At 36.1% G+C, this 18139-nt stretch overlaps 4 protein-coding genes across 4 annotated transcripts; all 4 read left to right on the forward strand.

Moving 5' to 3' along the window:
- Positions 1-896: 896 nt before the first annotated feature.
- On the forward strand, positions 897-3907 carry LOC141639911 (geraniol 8-hydroxylase-like). The gene is made up of 2 exons (XM_074448908.1): positions 897-1736; positions 3305-3907. Exons 1-2 carry the CDS (start codon positions 897-899, stop codon positions 3905-3907), a joined length of 1443 nt encoding a protein of 480 aa, XP_074305009.1.
- A 453-nt stretch (positions 3908-4360) lies between these two features.
- Positions 4361-5323, forward strand: LOC141639969 (drimenol monooxygenase-like). The gene has a single exon (XM_074448961.1). The coding sequence runs from the start codon at positions 4361-4363 to the stop codon at positions 5321-5323; it is 963 nt and encodes a 320-aa protein (XP_074305062.1).
- A 1273-nt stretch (positions 5324-6596) lies between these two features.
- Positions 6597-7510, forward strand: LOC141640040 (geraniol 8-hydroxylase-like). Its single transcript, XM_074449018.1, has 2 exons — positions 6597-6677; positions 6908-7510. Exons 1-2 carry the CDS (start codon positions 6597-6599, stop codon positions 7508-7510), a joined length of 684 nt encoding a protein of 227 aa, XP_074305119.1.
- Positions 7511-9510: 2000 nt separating this feature from the next.
- Positions 9511-17848, forward strand: LOC141598841 (uncharacterized). The gene is made up of 10 exons (XM_074418651.1): positions 9511-9693; positions 10124-10202; positions 10462-10616; positions 11801-12088; positions 13099-13228; positions 15166-15273; positions 15737-15839; positions 15925-16050; positions 16769-16962; positions 17585-17848. Exons 2-10 carry the CDS (start codon positions 10150-10152, stop codon positions 17679-17681), a joined length of 1254 nt encoding a protein of 417 aa, XP_074274752.1. The 5' UTR covers positions 9511-9693; positions 10124-10149; the 3' UTR covers positions 17682-17848.
- The last annotated feature ends 291 nt before the right edge of the window (positions 17849-18139 follow it).

An 18139-nucleotide genomic window follows, 5' to 3' on the forward strand; every position in this document is an offset into this window, starting at 1 on the left:
AGAAATTCTCATGTTAGAAAGATCACAAAATCTCATTGAAGACGGCGATATCCGTCACAAGCTTGTGATGGATACCGTTTCTTCTCACAAAATACACATGAGAGGTGAGTGGGAATCACATGAGGGGTGCCTCACCTTGTCCCCTCTCCCTTTTTGTGAGAGGTTTTCAGCTTGTGACGGGATTAGCCAATTTATTCTTAAGACGTATATATTTTTCTTAAGATTAAAACAAGAATAAAACATGTCAAATAATATCTCGTTTGTATGAATAAGACAAATATTTTGTTAGCGTATTTTACTTGGTCTCTTTTAACATTTTTTTTTTTTTTTTGGTGCGTAAGACTCTTTTAACATATTTAAAGTGGTTATTTTCGTTTTCAACAAGATTTTGTGTATTGCAAATTGAATGTAATAATGCTTTAGTTTATAAAAAAAACATTGTCTCGTGGAATTTAAATTATTTGTTGGGCACTTGACATTCAACCTCATCTCCACAACTTCTATTGCATTCCCACTAAACCCCTATAAAGGCGAATATTTATTTCAGACGGGCTATTTATGTCTAAAATTAAGACAGACCAAATATAATCAATTTATAATAAAATGTAAATATTTTCTAATAAAATGCTACTATAAGTTTTTTTTTTTTGTTAAAAAGTGACAACTTTAATTATAACATTTTATTATTAATTGCTTACTTTTTATTAAAATAACGTTTTAAAAGAGACCAGCTCCATTATAAAAGGCGGAATGAGCAACAACGAAGCATAAACACAAAATCATACACCACCATTACCATTATGGAATGCTATTATTCAAGTTATCTACACATCGTATTATTTCTCTGCATTATAGGATTAACAATCCATTTTCTAACCAGAAAAAAATCAAAAACAATGAAACTACCACCAAGCCCGTCACCAACACTTCCTATATTCGGAAACCTGTTTAGTGTTGGTCATTCACTACATACTTCCTTAATTGAGCTTGCTAAGATTCATGGCCCTATCATGTTTCTCAGACTCGGACAACTTCCCACAGTCGTTTTTTCTTCGGCCGCGGTTATCCAAGAAGTCGTACGAAAACATGATCTTACTTTTTCCGGTAGAACCGTCCCTGACGCTATTCATGCTCTCAACAACCCTGAAAACTCTCTCATTTTTCCTCCTCCAACTCCGAAATGGAGAAATCTACGTAAAATTTGTAATTCCCATATATTTTCTGCCCGAAAACTTGACGCTAGTCGAGTTATTCGGGAGAATAAGGTAAAAGACCTTTTATTATACGTTCAAAATTGCGCAAACACGGGAATGGTGGTCGATATTGGGCAAGCGGGGTTTAATGTGGTATTGAATGTTCTGTCGACGACTTTATGTTCATTGGATTTAGGTGATCCTTCATCGGAAGTGTCTAGTTCATTTCGAAAGACGTTTCGAGAAATAATTAAAGAAATGGGAAGGGCTAATGTTTCGGACTTTTTCCCGATTATGAAAAAGATGGATGTTCAGGGAATCAGACAGCGTATGGGTGTTTCGGCACAGAAGATATTTGATGTGTTTAATGTGATTATTGAAGAGCGATTGAGGAATCGGTGCTTGCCGGATTATGTACGACGCGACGACGTACTGGATACTTTGTTAGACATGAAATCAGAGGAAGGTGAGTATATTGAGGCAACTGCTATTCCTCGCCTCTTCTTAGTAAGTCTCTGCCTTCCGGCTTCCCCTGTAGTTACTGTAAAATTGGAGGATATGTTTTGAAGGATTTTTTTTTTTCAAAATTAATGGTTAAAACTAAAGAAATTAATAAAAATGGGTCCACCTAAGTTTGGGTTTATTATAACGGTTTTTCTAAAATGTGCCGTAACCCGTAAAGGCACATGTTAATAACCTTAATATGGGGGTAAGAGTAACAATATATTCTCACTAATTATGGTAACAATGAGTTTATGGTTAAATATCTCATGAGAATATATTGTCAATCTTACCATATTAAGGTTATTAACATGTGCCCTTATGGCACATTTTAGAGAAACCCTTATTATAAAAAGTGCTTCGAAAACAAGTTGCTCAGCAAGGGCCGTCAAATGAATTTGAGAGACGCGATTCAAAACGTCAATCAGAGAGAGTCCTCAGACAATAAGAAAATCAATTTTTTTTGGCATAATAAACCATAATTTTTTTTTAAAACACAAAAGCTAATTTACTGTTGATTAAGACAATACAGAAATGAACCAACATAATGTGATTATGCTTCCGGAAGGAATCAAACTCGCACCAAGAGTAGGAACATTACCTTAAGAAAGCAAGCTCACACCACTAAACCAAAGCAATTTAATGATAGTTTATTACAGCCGTGTAGTGATATTATGTGCCTAAATAGAGTTTTGGGCCTCGATTCTTAGCACACTTTGAACATGCTAATCGTCGACGCCCCTGTTACTCGCTCACTAAGGGGGTTGTCATAAAGTCGCTCAGTGCGACTTTACGGTCACCCAACTATGCAGTTAAGCAGAGCCGAACTTACAATTTCAGCACCTTATTTTCCAAAACTATAACCACGAGGCAAGTATATCGTAAGTAGGGGTGCTATCGAGCCGAGTCGAGCCCGAGCTTGGCATTGCTCGGCTTGTGCTCAAGAACCAAAACTCGATCTCGAGCCGATCTCAAGCTTACCCGAGCTTGTAAAAAATGTGCTCGCTATTAAGTTTGTGAGCTTTAACGCGAGCTCGAGCCAAACTCGAGCTCAAATCGAGCCTATATATAATGGCTAATTTTTTTGAATTTTTTTTCTTCATATATTTTCAATAACAAGACTCGAAGATTAAATGTAAAATATTTGGCAAATCGGTGAGACATTTGATATACGTGATACAAAATATAATCATGATAAAATATTTGTATAAAATATGAGTAATATCTTATATTAATCACAAGTTCGAGCTGCTACACGAGCTTTTCGAGCCGAGCCAGCGTTTGCTCGGCTTGACTCGTTAAGCTGTCGAGCTGAGCCCGAGCTCGAGCCGATCTCGCACGAGTAGAGCTTTGACCGAGCCGATCTCGAGTTGCTCGCGAGCTGTCTCGTCTCATTAACTCCCCTAATCGTAAGTTTTGGGAGCATTGCCAAAACCCTTAAACCAGGACACATGGTGTATAGAGAGGGACTTAACAAGGTCAGCCATTTAGGCATATTGTAACAAACCCATTTATCTCCTAAATACATGCATATTAGAGATAAATACTCCTAAATCTTATTTATTGGGTAATTTAGTGACTTATTTGTAAATGGTTCTTTCTTCGTTCAGGAATTAATTGTTGCAGGAACAGATACAACATCAAGCTCCTTTGAGTGGGCAATGGCAGAACTAATTCAAAATCCTAGCAAACTCAAAAACTTACAAGCAGAGCTTGAAGAAACAATTGGAAAAGGAAATTCGGTTCAAGAATGCCATATCACTATGCTTCCATATTTGCAAGCAATTATCAAGGAAACCTTTCGATTACACCCTCCAGTTCCGATCCCAGTTAGGAAAGTCGAATCAAACGTAAACATGTTTGGGTACACAATCCCTGCAAACTCAATGGTGTTACTTAACGTATGGGCCGTTGGAAGAGACCCTAAGACTTGGGATAACTCTGAGAAATTTGAGCCCGAACGATTTTTAGGATCCAAGATCGACGTCAAGGGTCATAATTTTGAGTTGATTCCATTTGGTGTCGGACGTCGAATTTGTCCGGGTATGCCATTGGCCAATCGAATAATTCCTCTTATGATTGCTTCACTCGTTCATGAGTTTGATTGGATACTTGAAAATGGTATCACACCCGGAAATATGAACATGGAGGAAAAATTTGGATTCACGGTTGAGAAAGCTCAACGACTTCGTGTTGTTCCATTTTTTCGTTAATAATTTACTATTTCCATTCCATTCATAAAAATAATTTCCATGTCAATAACACGAATTTATGTTGCAAGATTTATAGACGAATGCATATAATTTAGGGGTATGCAATATAATTTTCAAAATGTAGGGATCAATATAGAAAACCGATAAACTCGAGGATACAATATCCCTATAAATTATTCTTATTTATAATTGTTGTAAATATGAATGTGTACTTTTCCTTTACCTTAAACCGGATATTTTCATTTTCAACAAGATTTTGTGCATGGCAAATTGACAATAATGCTTTAGTTTATAAAAAAAAACATTATCTCGTGGAATTTAAATTATGTGTTGGGTACTGGACATTCAACATCATCTCGACCACCTCTGTTTCATTCACATTATAGACACCATTATAAAATGCTTAATTAGCAACGAAGCATAAACACAAAATCATACACCACCAATACCATTATGGAGGAATGCTATTATTCAAATTATCTCCGCATCGTATTATTTCTCTGCATTATAGCATTACCAATCCATTTTCTAACCACAAAAAAATCAAAAACAATAAAACTACCACCAAGCCCTTCACCAACCCTTCCCATTTTCGGAAACCTGTTTAGTGTTGGTCATTCACTACATACTTCCTTAATTGAGCTTGCTAAGATTCATGGGCCTATCATGTTTCTTAGACTTGGACAACAACGAACTGTCGTTTTTTCTTCGGCCGCTGTTGTCCAAGAAGTCGTACGAAAACATGACCTTACTTTTTCCGGTAGGACTGTCCCTGACGCTATTCATGCTCTCAACCACCCTGAAAACTCTCTCATATTTCCTCCTCCAACTCCGAAATGGAAAAATCTACGAAAAATATCAAATTCCCATATATTTTCTGCCCGAAAACTTGACGCTAGCCGAGTTATTCGAGAGAATAAGGTGAAAGACCTTTTATCATACGTTCAAAATTGCGCAAACACGGGAATGGTGGTAGATATTGGGCAAGCGGGTTTTAATGTTGTATTGAATGTTCTGTCGACGACTTTATGTTCATTGGATTTAGGTGATCCTACGTCGGAAGTGTCTAGTTCATTTCGAAAGACGTTTCGAGATATAATTAAAGAAATGGGAAGACCTAATGTTTCGGACTTTTTCCCGATTATGAAAAAGATGGATGTCCAGGGAATTAGACAGCGTATGGGTGTTTCGGCACAGAAGATATTTGATGTGTTTAATGTGATTATTGAAGAGCGATTGAGGAATCGGTGCTTGCCGAATTATGTACGACGGGACGACGTACTGGATACTTTGTTTGACATGAAACCAGAGGAAGCTGAGTATATTGAGGCAACTGCTATTCCTCGCCTCTTCTTAGTAAGTCATTACCTTCCGGCTTCCCCTGTAGTTACTGTAAAATTGGAGTATCATGTTTGAAGGATTTTTTTTTTTTTCAAAAATAATGCTTAAAACTAAAGAAATTAATAAAAAATGGGACCGGTGGCTAGGGCTCTGTTTGGTAAAACTAACCGAAAAGGTAGCTGAAACCTGAAAACTAAAAAGCTAACTGAAACCTGAAAAGGTGGCTGATAAGGTAGCTGAAAATTAAGAACTGATAAGATAACTGATTATATGAAAAAAAGTATTTGGCAAATTAACTGAAAATGTAGCTTATTTGGATGAAATGACGAAAAAAGATATAATAACTATTTAATACGGAGTATTATAGATTGAAGGGGCAAAAAGGGAATATAAATTAGAATCAGGTACCTGAAATCCCAAATGCTACTTTAGGTAACATTTCATTTCAGCTAGCTTTTTTGGACAAATAAGCTACTTGTCAAACATTTACAAAAATATAAGCTACCTGAATTTTTGGTCAAATAAGCTACTTTGACCAAATAAGGTATCTGAAATGCTCTGCCAAATAGAGCCTAGGTTTGGGTTTATTATAAAAAGTGCTTTGAAAACAAGTTGCTCAGTAAGGGCCGTCAAATGAATTTGAAAGTCCCGATTCAAAACGTTAATTAGAGAGTTCTCAGAGAATAAAAAAATCAATTTTTTTGGCATAATAAACCATAACGTTTTCTTTAAACACAAAAGCTAATTTACGGCTGATTAAGACAAAACAGAAATGAACCAAAAAAATGTGATTATGCTTCCGGAAGGAATCAAACTCGCACCAAGAGTAGGAACATTACCTTAAGAAAGCAAGCTCACACCACTAGACCAAAGCAATTTAATGATAGTTTATTACAGCCGTGTAGTGATATTATGTGCCTAAATAGAGTTTTGGGCCTCGATTCTTAGAACACTTTGAACATGCTAATCGACGCCCCTGTTACTCGCTCACTAAGTGGTTTGTCATAAAGTGTCACTTAGTGCGACTTTACAGTCACCCAACTTGGCCAACTATGCAGTTAAGCAGAGTCGAACTTACAATTTCAGCACCTTATTTTCCAAAACTATAACCACGAGGCCAGGTATATCGTAAGTTTTGGGGGCATGCCCAAAACCCCTAAACCAGGACATATGGTGTATAGTAGACTTGTACTCGGGCCGGGCTAGGACCGAGCCTGGCTGGCCAGGGGAAAGGGCGGGCTTGACCGGGGCGGGGCGGGCTGGGATATGCTTGCCCGAGCGAGGACTCAGGGCGGACCAGGCTGGCGGGCCTTACCATTTTATTTTTTTATTTTTTATTTTTGCTAAAATGGCGGGCCAACGCCGGGCCAGACTGGAATTTCAGGACCCGAGCCAGCCAAGGGTTAATGGCGGGTTAAGGCCGGACCGGGTCAGGCCAAGTTGCATAAAATAACGGGTCAAACCGGGTCGGGCCGGGTCAGCCCGTGCTGATAGCCTGCTTTAGTGTATAGAGAGGGACTTAACAAGGTTAGCCATTTAGGCATATTGTAACAAACCCATTTATCTCCTAAATACATGCATATTAGAGATAAATGCTCCTAAATCTTATTTATTGGGTAATTTAGGGACTTATTTGTAAATTGTTTTTTCTTCGTTCAGGAATTAATTGTTGCAGGAACAGATACAACATCAAGCTCCTTTGAGTGGGCAATGGTAGAACTAATTCAAAATCCTAGCAAACTCAAAAACTTACAAGCAGAGCTTGAAGAAACGATTGGAAAAGGAAATTCGGTTCAAGAATGTCATATCACTATGCTTCCATATTTGGAAGCAATCATTAAGGAAACCTTTCGATTACACCCTCCAGTTCCGATCCCAGTGAGGAAAGTCGAATCAAACGTAAACATGTTTGGGTACACAATCCCTGCAAACTCAATGGTGTTACTTAACGTATGGGCCGTTGGAAGAGACCCTAAGACTTGGGATAATCCTGAGAAATTTGAGCCCGAACGATTTTTAGGATCCAAGATCGATGTCAAGGGTCATAATTTTGAGTTGATTCCATTTGGTGTCGGACGTCGAATTTGTCCGGGTATGCCATTGGCCAATCGGATAATTCCTCTTATGATTGCTTCACTCATTCATGAGTTTGATTGGATACTTGAAAATGGTATCACACCCGAAAATATGAACATGGAGGAGAAATTTGGATTCACGGTTGAAAAAGCTGAACGACTTCGTGTCATTCCATTTTTTCGTTAATAATTTACTATTTCCATTCCAATTCATAAAAATAATTTCCAAGTAGTTCAATAACACGAATTTATGTTGCAAGACTTATTGACGTTGAGGTTAAGATTTCTGTTGGTTGTATAATATACTTCATTTGTTCTAATTATTTGTTTATTGGTTGAATTAAAAATTTCTCCAGAAAATAATAGCGTAAACTAATATTTATATACAATACATAATAATAAATATCTTATTTAAGATATATTATATAACAAAGCGTCTTGTTTGTGACGGGTACATTTCGTCAGAAGTTGAAGACGGGGTAAAATGTGACCCATTTAAGACGAAAATATAACCATTTTACCTAAGTTACCAGAATAATTTCTTAAGCTATAATAATTTGTTATTAAAATAGTCATATTTTGTCGTTAAAATGACGACATTTAGCCCGTCTTCAGCTTGTGCCGAAAAGTATCCGTCTTCAATGAGAATCCCCCTTATATTATCCCCCTTATATTAAAAGAATAAGAAAACTGAAAATTTTCCCGCCTAAATGCTTTTAACTAGAAATTGGGCCTAACTTTATCTAGATATATATTGGACCTAATATATGGCTTTTTTGAGTCATAGTATCTTACCAAACACCGCAGCTTTTATAGTTGGGTCAAATGTATTTTATTCATTATAATCTCATTGGTCCAATATATGTATCTTAAATGTCGTAAATTTTATATTTAAAACGTGTGCAAATTTTACTCATATTATTAAAATTAGTGTGCGCTTTTCACTTTTATATTCTTTAAATTTTTTATCCGTTTAAATTGTTACTCCGTATATTGTAACAAAAATTACAAAAATAGTTATATGCTTCAAACATAAAAATAAGCATAAGTTTTTGTAATTAAACTAACATTCTTATTTTTTAAATCATAAACTTATTCCGAGTAACAATGTAAAATTCATTCTATTTTAATTCTTAGTATTTTTACACATTGACAGTTGTAGATAATTAAAAATAAAATTCAAAGTTCATTGTATTATTATTATTAGCTCTAATTATTAAGTTCTCTACACATGACAATTTAAAATACCGTGCATTCGCACGGGCTCTATACTAGTTGGTGATTATATAAATATAATGTTATTTATAAATGTATATTATACTCTTGCATTTTTAAACGGGTTACACACTAATACAGTAAATAGCGATAAATACTATTTTTAAGTCTATTTTGGTCAAAGACTGGACCGGGCCAAAAAAATTAGAGTTTGGCCCGATTAACGACCGAAACTTTTAGATCCAATTTAAGATGGATATGATTTTCGTAGTACACATATTACTCATTATAGTACACATTTGAAATTTTACCCTTGTTATTTAGCATCTATCTTGTACTGCATTCAAGAGAAAAACTTTTGAAAAAGAAATCCCAAACTCACGTACTACACATTACCGGCTTACCGCCACTGCCTCCTACCTTTCAACCACCCCTACCCCCCTCACCAGACCTTGCCTCCTCCGAAGAACACCTCAAGCCGACCGCTACCACCCATTCCGTATCCGCCAGCCCCAACTCCCTCTTGCTCTCACCATCCCCAACGTACCCACTGCTCCTACAGCGATCCCAGCCTTGCTGCGGCCTCCTACCAGCGTATCACTTCCAACCACCACCAAACCTAATTAATCGAAAATCGCGTAATACTCTGACGAACCATCAATTATTGATTGAAATTATGGGGAGAAAAACAACCTGTTCAATGAATTACAATTAATAGATAGATTAAATATGTTTTTATGTACAAATTTTTATTCATTATTAAATAAATTGATTTATTTGAGAAGTTGGATAAGGAAGAATCGGGAGAAATTGATTATGTGCATTTTCTTAGTCAAACAAGTAAAGGGTATCAAATAGAAAGTATTGGATAAAATATACTGAGACGAGTAAAAAACGTACTGCGAAAATAAATTAAGTTTAAGATCCACTAAATTTATTTTTTCAATCTTCAATCTTGTCCGTTTCGTTCGATCCGGTCCGATCTTAGACCCGTTGTTCATCCCTACCCCTGAACATGCCTCAATAAAAAGTAGACGTAGGCAAAACGCAAAACATCCGTAGTTGGGTACCAAAAACAGTGCTTCTCCAGTCGACAACCAGTGAATTGAATTGTGTTCCCTCTTTCAGTTTCCTTGTTCATACTCTCGCTCTCAGGTATAATATTTGCCAGTTTACTTTTACCGTCTAGATCATTTGTTTATCTTTTATAGTTTTATTGACGAGTATTTTAATCAAAGATAAATAATTGTGTTGCTTAAATTTAATCCCCAATTTTACAAACCCTAGTTCACAAATTTTGCAATTGATTTTATCTTACGGTGATTAATATTCAACTTCTGCGATTTTCAGTCGTTCCTAGCAAATTAGCAGCCCACAATTGTTTAATTGTAAATTTCAATTTCTCAATTGTTTATTCTAACTACTCAATTTTTATGAGTATAATCATTGTTATGAGCAATTATAATGGTTTGTGATGCCATAGCTATATTGTTATGTGATTTGATTGATTGAATAATCGAGCTTGTTATGTGACACGGCAATTCCTGAATCTGGAAATTTAGCTTATGATATTGCCAATTTCCAGGTGGTTCTAGGGAAAGAAAGGATAAAATGCCAGATGTCCAGGTTCTTGTCAATGATGTTGTTAACAAACTTAAGAAACGGTGAGTGTTCTAGTTAGGCTTACTGATTTGTTTAAAGAAAATTGTAGGAAGTTCTAGGCATGATGAACGAGTTTGTTTTTTGATCTGTTGCTTGTTTTTCATTTTCCCTTTTTTTATTCGCATTTTGAGGCGTGCGTTCACCCATGGACGGTTCGAAAGGATGATTCATGTCAGCCGACCCCAAATCATTTTGGGATTAAGGCTCTAATGTTGTTGTTGTTGTTTTTGTTGTTGCTTGTTTTTTGTTTTGGGGTTTTAGTAAAATTGAGGGGTCACAAGCGACAGCGAGGCACACCGCGGAGTTGCTTCGCTCGGTAATATCTCAGCAGAGGATTCCTTACACTAATCAGGCTGGTGCCCTTATTGATGCTGTTAAGGCTGTTGGAGAGCAGCTAATTGCTGCAAACCCTGTCGGTATGCCTCTCTTTTATTTCTAACTAAACATTGGCATTACATACAATTTGAATGGCAAAATTTTAGGCCTTGTTTGGATATTAAAATAGGCGAGAAAGGGCGGGGAGGGGAAGGAGGAAAGGAAAGGGGAGGTGGAATGGATAGTGAAGAGTTTTCCCTCCAAATTTTTCCTTTGTTGGAGGGGAAATTATTGGAGTGATCCATTTTCCCTCCCCTCCAAAAACTCAAATTTGCTAACCAAACTAGGGAAATTGTCTTCCTCTTAATCCCTCTCATCCTCTTCCCTCTCTAGTCTATCCAAACAAAGGATTAATGTGCCATTGAGTGGTACTGATTATGAGTACCGCTATTCCCACATACAATAAATTATTATTAAAATAAGTGCTTTAAAATAGTAGCAAAGTTATGTAGCATTTTATTGTTTTAGAATATAATATTATGTAGTATTCTTGTGCATGGGTGAATGCGGTGGTTGCAGTGCAGTGTAAGGAATCTTAAATTGGACTTAGGAGAGATGGTGAGAAATAAAGTAGTCAGAGAAAAGTGGTATAGGGGAGTTTAAACCATACATTTAGTTATGTAATGGCGTTTACATAGGTTCAGATCGAACAAATTACGTTTCATCAAACGATTTATTCAAATTACATTCATCTGCTTGTTTTTCCTCTTACTCCTACATTCCCATTTTATCTTCGCTGAAGAGGGTCTCATTACAATTGAATTACACTTAACTGAATTTAACCTTAGTACTGTTATACAATAAGGACAGTCTTTGGTGGCCTCTTAATGGATGGTTTTAGTCCTACAACTTAGGTTAGTGTGAATAATGCAGATGACTTTCACCATGTGCTGATGCCCAATGCTGTTGGTTATCTGGGAATCCTTCTTGATAGAGTAATATCGTAAAGTTTGATGCTGCACTTCTGAATTTGTACTAGATACATAGAAAAACCATGATGACCTTAAATCTAGAGATGCAAGTTAAGGCTAGTCCTGTAGGCATAAATCCAGACACTTCAAAATTTTATATTTTTCTGTTCCTCGAATGATCAATATGAAGAATCGTGAAATTCTAAAATTCTTGACCTTCTAATAGAAAATTTAATTAACAATTTAAGTGTTGCAGATTCTGATGTAATTGGGACACTGTGGCAGCCTTTGTTGACTTCTGTTGTTTACTGCAGAGCTTGCTGTTGGTAACATTGTGAGGCGCGTGCTGCATATAATCAGAGAGGAGGATCTATCCCTCACTACTGCAGCTATAGGAGACGTAAATATATCAGCTGGAAGTGACGATGATGAAGATGAAAATGAAAGTGGTCGTCCCGTCTTGTCAGCAGCTGTGGTTGCTGCTGCATCCAGAAGCACTTTACGCCCACCGTCTTTGCAGACTCTTCTTGAGGAGTTGCCTGATAATGCTGCCGTTCATCATACTTCCTCGTCTGGGGGCGATTCAGAAGGAAAAAGCAGATGTAAGTTATGGTGTTACTGTGTTAGCATAGAGAAGCTTCGTTATACATATTTTATTATTAGTGTTAAATATATATAGTTGTAAAAGTTTTATGTACCGTATGCAGTTGCATGTACTGCTGCTTTTGATCTGTCAGATATCTTGGTTATTGAAGTTCATTTAATCTTGGAAGTAGCCGGGGTCAACAATTGCTAGTATGCTTTTCTTGTGGGCCGACAATTTTTCTGAGACTAACTTTGTGACATGCTTTACTCTTACTCAAATTTTGGCCTCTATGTGAATCTTTTCATTTTTTCCGCCATTACTCCAGTTGCTGGATTTCTTGATGCCCTCTCCACCATCTTGTTAATCCTTCAATAGGAAGTTGCTCTATATTGCGGCTTGTGGATTGATTGAAGCTAACCACCCTATATTCTATTCTCCATGTTATGAACCTAGGAGATGGTAATTTGTTTTATTTATTTGCTTATTCAGAAAAAGAGAAATAACTACTTTGGAGTACACGGTGGTTTAGAAAATTATCCCTTGGTCACCTGACAATTGAATCTTTAGATGGGAGTGAATAAGGAAAATGAAGTGGTGTTCTCCTTATTGTTTTTCAGGTTTATAGATGGTGAACCATACCCAGAAGGAAACATAATGCATTTTGTAGTTAGAGATTTTCTTCAATAGTATGTGGTTATAATTGTTTTAATGTTACTGTACAATTGAAGACTCTGGAGTCGGGGTTAATGGGTTTCTTCCCTTCCTATGAGCGCACCCTTTTTGCTATCTCTTCAGGACTATTTTATATTAAAAGAAAGGATGTGGGAATCCAAAATTGGTCGTTTGAAGGATCAAAATATCAAATGAATTTGAATGTTGTGTTATTTGAACACTGTCAATATGGTTTAAAGTAAAAGTTGGGAGCTTAAGATAGCAAGACCTTGATTCAGGATAGATTACATGCGGTTAATCCGGATAATCTAGCCTTGTGTATGTTTTCTGTAGCTGACTATTTTTCGTCCGCAGCTGCTGACAAGGGTTTGAGGAGCCGGAAACTAAAGCACGATGTCATTGAAGCTGTTAATGAGCTCATTCAAGATATCAATTCTTGCCATGAACAGATTGCCGAGCAGGCAGTCGAGCACATTCATCAAAAGTACATTCTTCTATTTCTACTTAAATACAGCTTTTTCAATTTTTCATTGTTGTATTTTGTCTGCTATGCTCTCATTCAGTCATTCCTGAACGGATTCACGAAATTTACTTCTTTTTTATGTTGTATAATGTCTCTACTTGTCATTTTCATGCTTCCTCAAAAGACAGATCCTCAAAATAATGTTTTCTAGAGGTGGATTGTATGCTATATATGTAGGTGATTTTGATGACAGTGATATTAATGTCCACAATGTCACGATATTATTCATATTTGTATGAAAATTTATCAAACTTTCGGACATAAACATTAACATACGAGTGAAGTGTAATAACCAAATCATGTGCGGACAATCATAGTTGAATAATTCTTGTACTTTCGTAATAGTTTGATTAGTATTTAAACCTGAAAAGGACATTAATTTTGTGTCTGTAAGACCATTCCCAAGCAAGGTCACGAGGGAGGTCGTGACCTTGTTGGGTCGCATTAATCCTTAATTAGGGAGAGAATTAAGGTGACCTCCTTCTACAAAAGGTCAATCTGTGACCTTCAAATGATATTCTTGACCTCTTCCATGACCTGATAGGTGTCCTATTCCAATTGGTTACATAAAAATAAAAGGACAAGCCAAAGCCTTCTTCCTTTTTTTCTCCTCTGCACAATCTGTCAAACGTCAGAAGTATGAAACTCTACTTAATAAAGAACTTAAATGGAGAATACAGATTAAATCAAACTAAAATAAATTATGAGCATACAAAAAACGACTAGATCTTTTGATTATCTATCAAATGAACTCAATTTTGATAATTTTTGACCCACTTTAATTTTTCTATATTTGTATACTCCATTTTATCAACAACAGAAAATTCAGATTGGAAAAAAAAGACGTTGGTAATGTTGACGGTTATGAACGATATAAAATGGAATATTACCTGATGATGGTGAAGACGGTGACAGCGGTGTTGCTGCTAGCAATAATTTTTGGTTTGGGGTTAATTGTCTGGGGAAGAAGATAATTGATCAGCAAAGAAATTGGAAGGGGTAAATGATCTGGGAAATGGGAAATTAAAAAGGAAAGGGTTTGAATGAAATTGGAAATTAGAAGGGGATGGAATAGCATTTGTTTGAGAATTAAAAGTATTTGGGAAGGGGATATGTTACTGGGGAAATATGGTGATTTGGGGGTTGGAATTTGGTTTGTTTGATAATGAATGGTGAATTATTTGGGTATTGCTTGAGCCACGTATTTTCTTTGTTTTTTTTTTTTTTTTTTTTGATTAATAATTCAAATATAACCGTAAAATATACGGTTACATTTTCATATAATAATTATTTTATAATGAAAATATTTATAAGATTAAGTTGTTTGTAATTTAATGGTAAATTTAAAAAGTAAGAGAGAAGTTTTGGTAGGGTAGAGAATGAGAGAAATGATTGAGTTGGTGACCTAGGTCGCGACTTTCTGCTTGGGAGGGTGAAATTGGGTCAAGGTTAATAAGATGTGATTAAGAGTAAAATCGGGTCGTGACCTAGTTAGCGCGACCACTGCTTGGGGATGGTCTAAGGGTATTATTTGTCGTAGTAAATCATGCATGGTGATGCCATAACCATTATTTTGGCTAACTATTTTATGTAAACAAATGAGAGTTTTTCATAGGAGTCAATTTTTACTCCTTCCTATTCAATGGGATTACCCCTTTTTTAAAGTTAACACAAGCTTGTGTTTAAAATATTCCTTTTGCCCATAGAATTTAAGTTATACTCATGGCCCACATAATGAGTTCTTGTTCCTCCATTGTTATCCTACCTGTGTAACAACAAGGATCCAGTTTATTTGAAAATAAAATGTGTCACTCTTTGAAAATATAATATGTGATACTATCCTTTGAACTTTAGGCTTGGGCTATCTCCTCATTCAATCGTTCCAAATGTGGTTACAGTGAGGTGATATTAACTTTAGGCCGTTCAAGAACAGTGATGGAGTTTCTATGTGCAGCAAAGGAGAAAAAACGTTCGTTCCGGGTTTTTGTTGCTGAAGGTGCTCCAAGGTATTTGTGATTACTTCTTTTATGGAGCTAAAATATTTAGTATCTGAATGCTAAAACAAGATTGGTTGTCAAGAAAAAAAGACGGAAAAAGAAACGAAAGGAACTTACTGGGATATTGTTCATTTTCAAATAACCCTGGTCGTAAAAAGTTTAGTTCCATATCTAATGTGACGCCTTTACGGTAGTTTTGTCAAAGACTGCGAAAGAATGATTATTTAGAAAATTAGAGCTCTCAGGTGAATTGAAGCCAAAAGTTATTTGGCATGCTTGGTGTTGACTGTTCTAATGTAACGATCTTCAGAAGTTTTTCCTTCCTGGTTTTATCAAAAGCAACATTACACATTACTCTTGATGTGGATGTATTCTTGTTTGTATTGTCAACAATGGGGGAAACTATTGCTTTACTGCTATAAGCTCATGTGTCAGAAGTTTTGACTTGCTCTCTTTGTGATCATGGTATTAGGTACCAGGGACATGTTCTTGCCAAAGAATTAGTAGCCAGAGGATTGCAGACCACTGTAATAACTGATTCTGCTGTTTTTGCAATGATTTCTCGAGTAAACATGGTATTTACACGACCACCCTGTTCTTTGATTAGATTTTGCACTTTTCTTGAAAGTTGCTACTTAAGTGTAAGATATATATGTGAAGGTCATTGTTGGTGCCCATGCTGTCATGGCTAATGGTGGACTGATAGCCCCTGTTGGCCTGAATATGGTTGCACTAGCTGCTCAGAGACACGCTGTCCCATTTGTGGTAGTTGCTGGAAGTCATAAGGTGATTAATCTGTGTTCTATGTCTTCATTATTATTCATTTAAAATGTGCTGTTATACCTTTCTTAGCTCTGAAAACTTTATTTTACTGCTTTCAAATTGGGTAATAATTTAGGTCTTTACTCTAAGGATATGGATGGCCTAGTTTATCTCCCTCTCTATTTCTCTCCTACTTCTACTTCAACATCTCTCCTTTTTTACTTTACCATCATATATCATTTTTCTATAAAATAATTTTTTTTCTTATGATAATTGAGATAAATAATACTCCGTATTTAAGAATGCAATAGGTATTTTTGTGACAACTTTTTTAAAAATATTTTGTATAAAATTATTTTTTTTATCATTTTTATTCCGGAGAATGGGTCAAAAATTTTAAATATTGCAATTCATCACCTATAAAAATACTGTGTCCAACTCAAATCAGTTAACAAAGTATCAATTTCTTCTTCGTTTTTCCAAAACATCGCTGCATCCAATGTAAATGCGCCAAGTGGCGTTCTTCAATGTGGCAAAAAATGCCGACAAGGTGATTGTCTGACAACCGTTTCCCTTGACCTGTCGCATGAAAGCTCTTGACTGGTCGCCATTGTCTAGTTGATTAAAATGGAGGGAGTACATTCTAGAGCTTAAATAGTACTCGTATTTCTCTTTTACTTGTACGAACTACTCATGCAACTTATCTTACTCACCTAGTTGTGCGATTTGTAACCTGTGGCAGCTTTGCCCCTTGTATCCGCACAACCCAGAGGTCTTGCTTAACGAGCTGAAGTCCCCATCTGATTTACTGGATTTCGGAGAGTTCTCAGATTGTTTGGATTTTGGAAGTGGCAATGGTGAACCGCTCCTTCATGTTGTCAACCCTACATTTGATTATGTGCCTCCAAAACTTGTCAGTCTATTTATCACCGACACGTAAGTTCTTTACTGGATTCAATTAACTTTTTGTTGTCAAAATTATGTGATATGCCCTTCAAATTTCTGCATTGGCTATTTGTTTTTTTCGTCCGATAGGTGAGGTTGTTTGTTTTTGGTGGAGCCTGGCCTTTCTTAGGATGAACGTTAACACAGTCAACTTTGGTTATGTTGAATATGCTGAATTTGAAATTTACTTTTTGAATAAAGGGAAGCACCGTGTAGGGTGTGGACAGATAATGATCCTCACTAATGGAATAAATGTCTCGTTAGTTGCTTTTTGAATAAAGGGAAGGACCCGTGTAGCATCACCCTTTTCTACTAAACTCGTTATTTGGAGGATGCACTATTGATGAATAACTCTCTGCTCTGGTTTATAACCTTTCACTAAATCATTGAATCATTCTTATAACACTCTTCTGTATTCAACAAAATTCCTTAGATTCGAATTCAAAGGCCAATTTGGGTGTTTAACCATAATATGTTTAAAGTGACGCTTGTCAAATTAGGTCACATACTCGTAATAGTTCGACTGATTGAGTTTATTTTTCTGAATTTTTTTGCCGTTAGCCTTTTTATTTGAGTAGAAGATTTCTCTAACTGCATCCTGTTTCATTTGCAGAGGGGGTCATAATCCATCATATATGTATCGGTTAATCGCTGATTATTACTCTGCCGATGATATGGTTATACAAGGAAAGCAAGCTGCTGTAAAGTGAGCTTTACGTTGCTGTTGAGTCTTGTATTGAGTTTCGGTCAAAATGTGGTGATTTCTTTTTTTGTATGCTTTGTTACGATTATAGGATTCATGTTACTATAATACAGTTACACAGATGCATGTTCAAGATTTTGGTCCAGTGAAGAAGAAATGTGCCATTTTGTGGAATTTTGCATCATGATCGTTATTTATTTATCTTCTTTATCTTGAATACATCTTCACTGATCTGCGGTGACCTCGACAATCAAAAACCATGTCGAATGTACAAATGTAATCCGTATAGTAGTAAAAGGTAGAGTATTTATTTTGCTCTTTGTCTGAGAGTAACTATCAAATTTTCACCCATTGTATCAGGAATACGCTCCTTATTTCATTTTTTGGGACTTTCTAGAAACACTTAATTCCTCTTGAGCGTGTTTTTTGGGTTAAAATTCAACATTGAGATGGTGAGACTTGCCT

The sequence above is a fragment of the Silene latifolia genome, chromosome 1 (assembly GCF_048544455.1).
Source record: "Silene latifolia isolate original U9 population chromosome 1, ASM4854445v1, whole genome shotgun sequence".
Lineage (NCBI taxonomy): Eukaryota > Viridiplantae > Streptophyta > Magnoliopsida > Caryophyllales > Caryophyllaceae > Silene > Silene latifolia.

Coding starts and splice junctions, on each gene's coding strand:
- LOC141639911 (XM_074448908.1), top strand. CDS start 897: ATGAAACTACCACCAAGCCCGTCACCAACACTTCCTATATTCGGAAAC. Junction 1,737..3,304: donor CGGCTTCCCCTGTAGTTACT/GTAAAATTGGAG, acceptor TTCTTCGTTCAG/GAATTAATTGTTGCAGGAAC.
- LOC141639969 (XM_074448961.1), top strand. CDS start 4,361: ATGGAGGAATGCTATTATTCAAATTATCTCCGCATCGTATTATTTCTC.
- LOC141640040 (XM_074449018.1), top strand. CDS start 6,597: ATGGCGGGCCAACGCCGGGCCAGACTGGAATTTCAGGACCCGAGCCAG. Junction 6,678..6,907: donor GCGGGTTAAGGCCGGACCGG/GTCAGGCCAAGT, acceptor TTCTTCGTTCAG/GAATTAATTGTTGCAGGAAC.
- LOC141598841 (XM_074418651.1), top strand. CDS start 10,150: ATGCCAGATGTCCAGGTTCTTGTCAATGATGTTGTTAACAAACTTAAG. Junction 12,089..13,098: donor TTCAGAAGGAAAAAGCAGAT/GTAAGTTATGGT, acceptor TTTCGTCCGCAG/CTGCTGACAAGGGTTTGAGG. Junction 15,274..15,736: donor GTTGCTGAAGGTGCTCCAAG/GTATTTGTGATT, acceptor TCATGGTATTAG/GTACCAGGGACATGTTCTTG.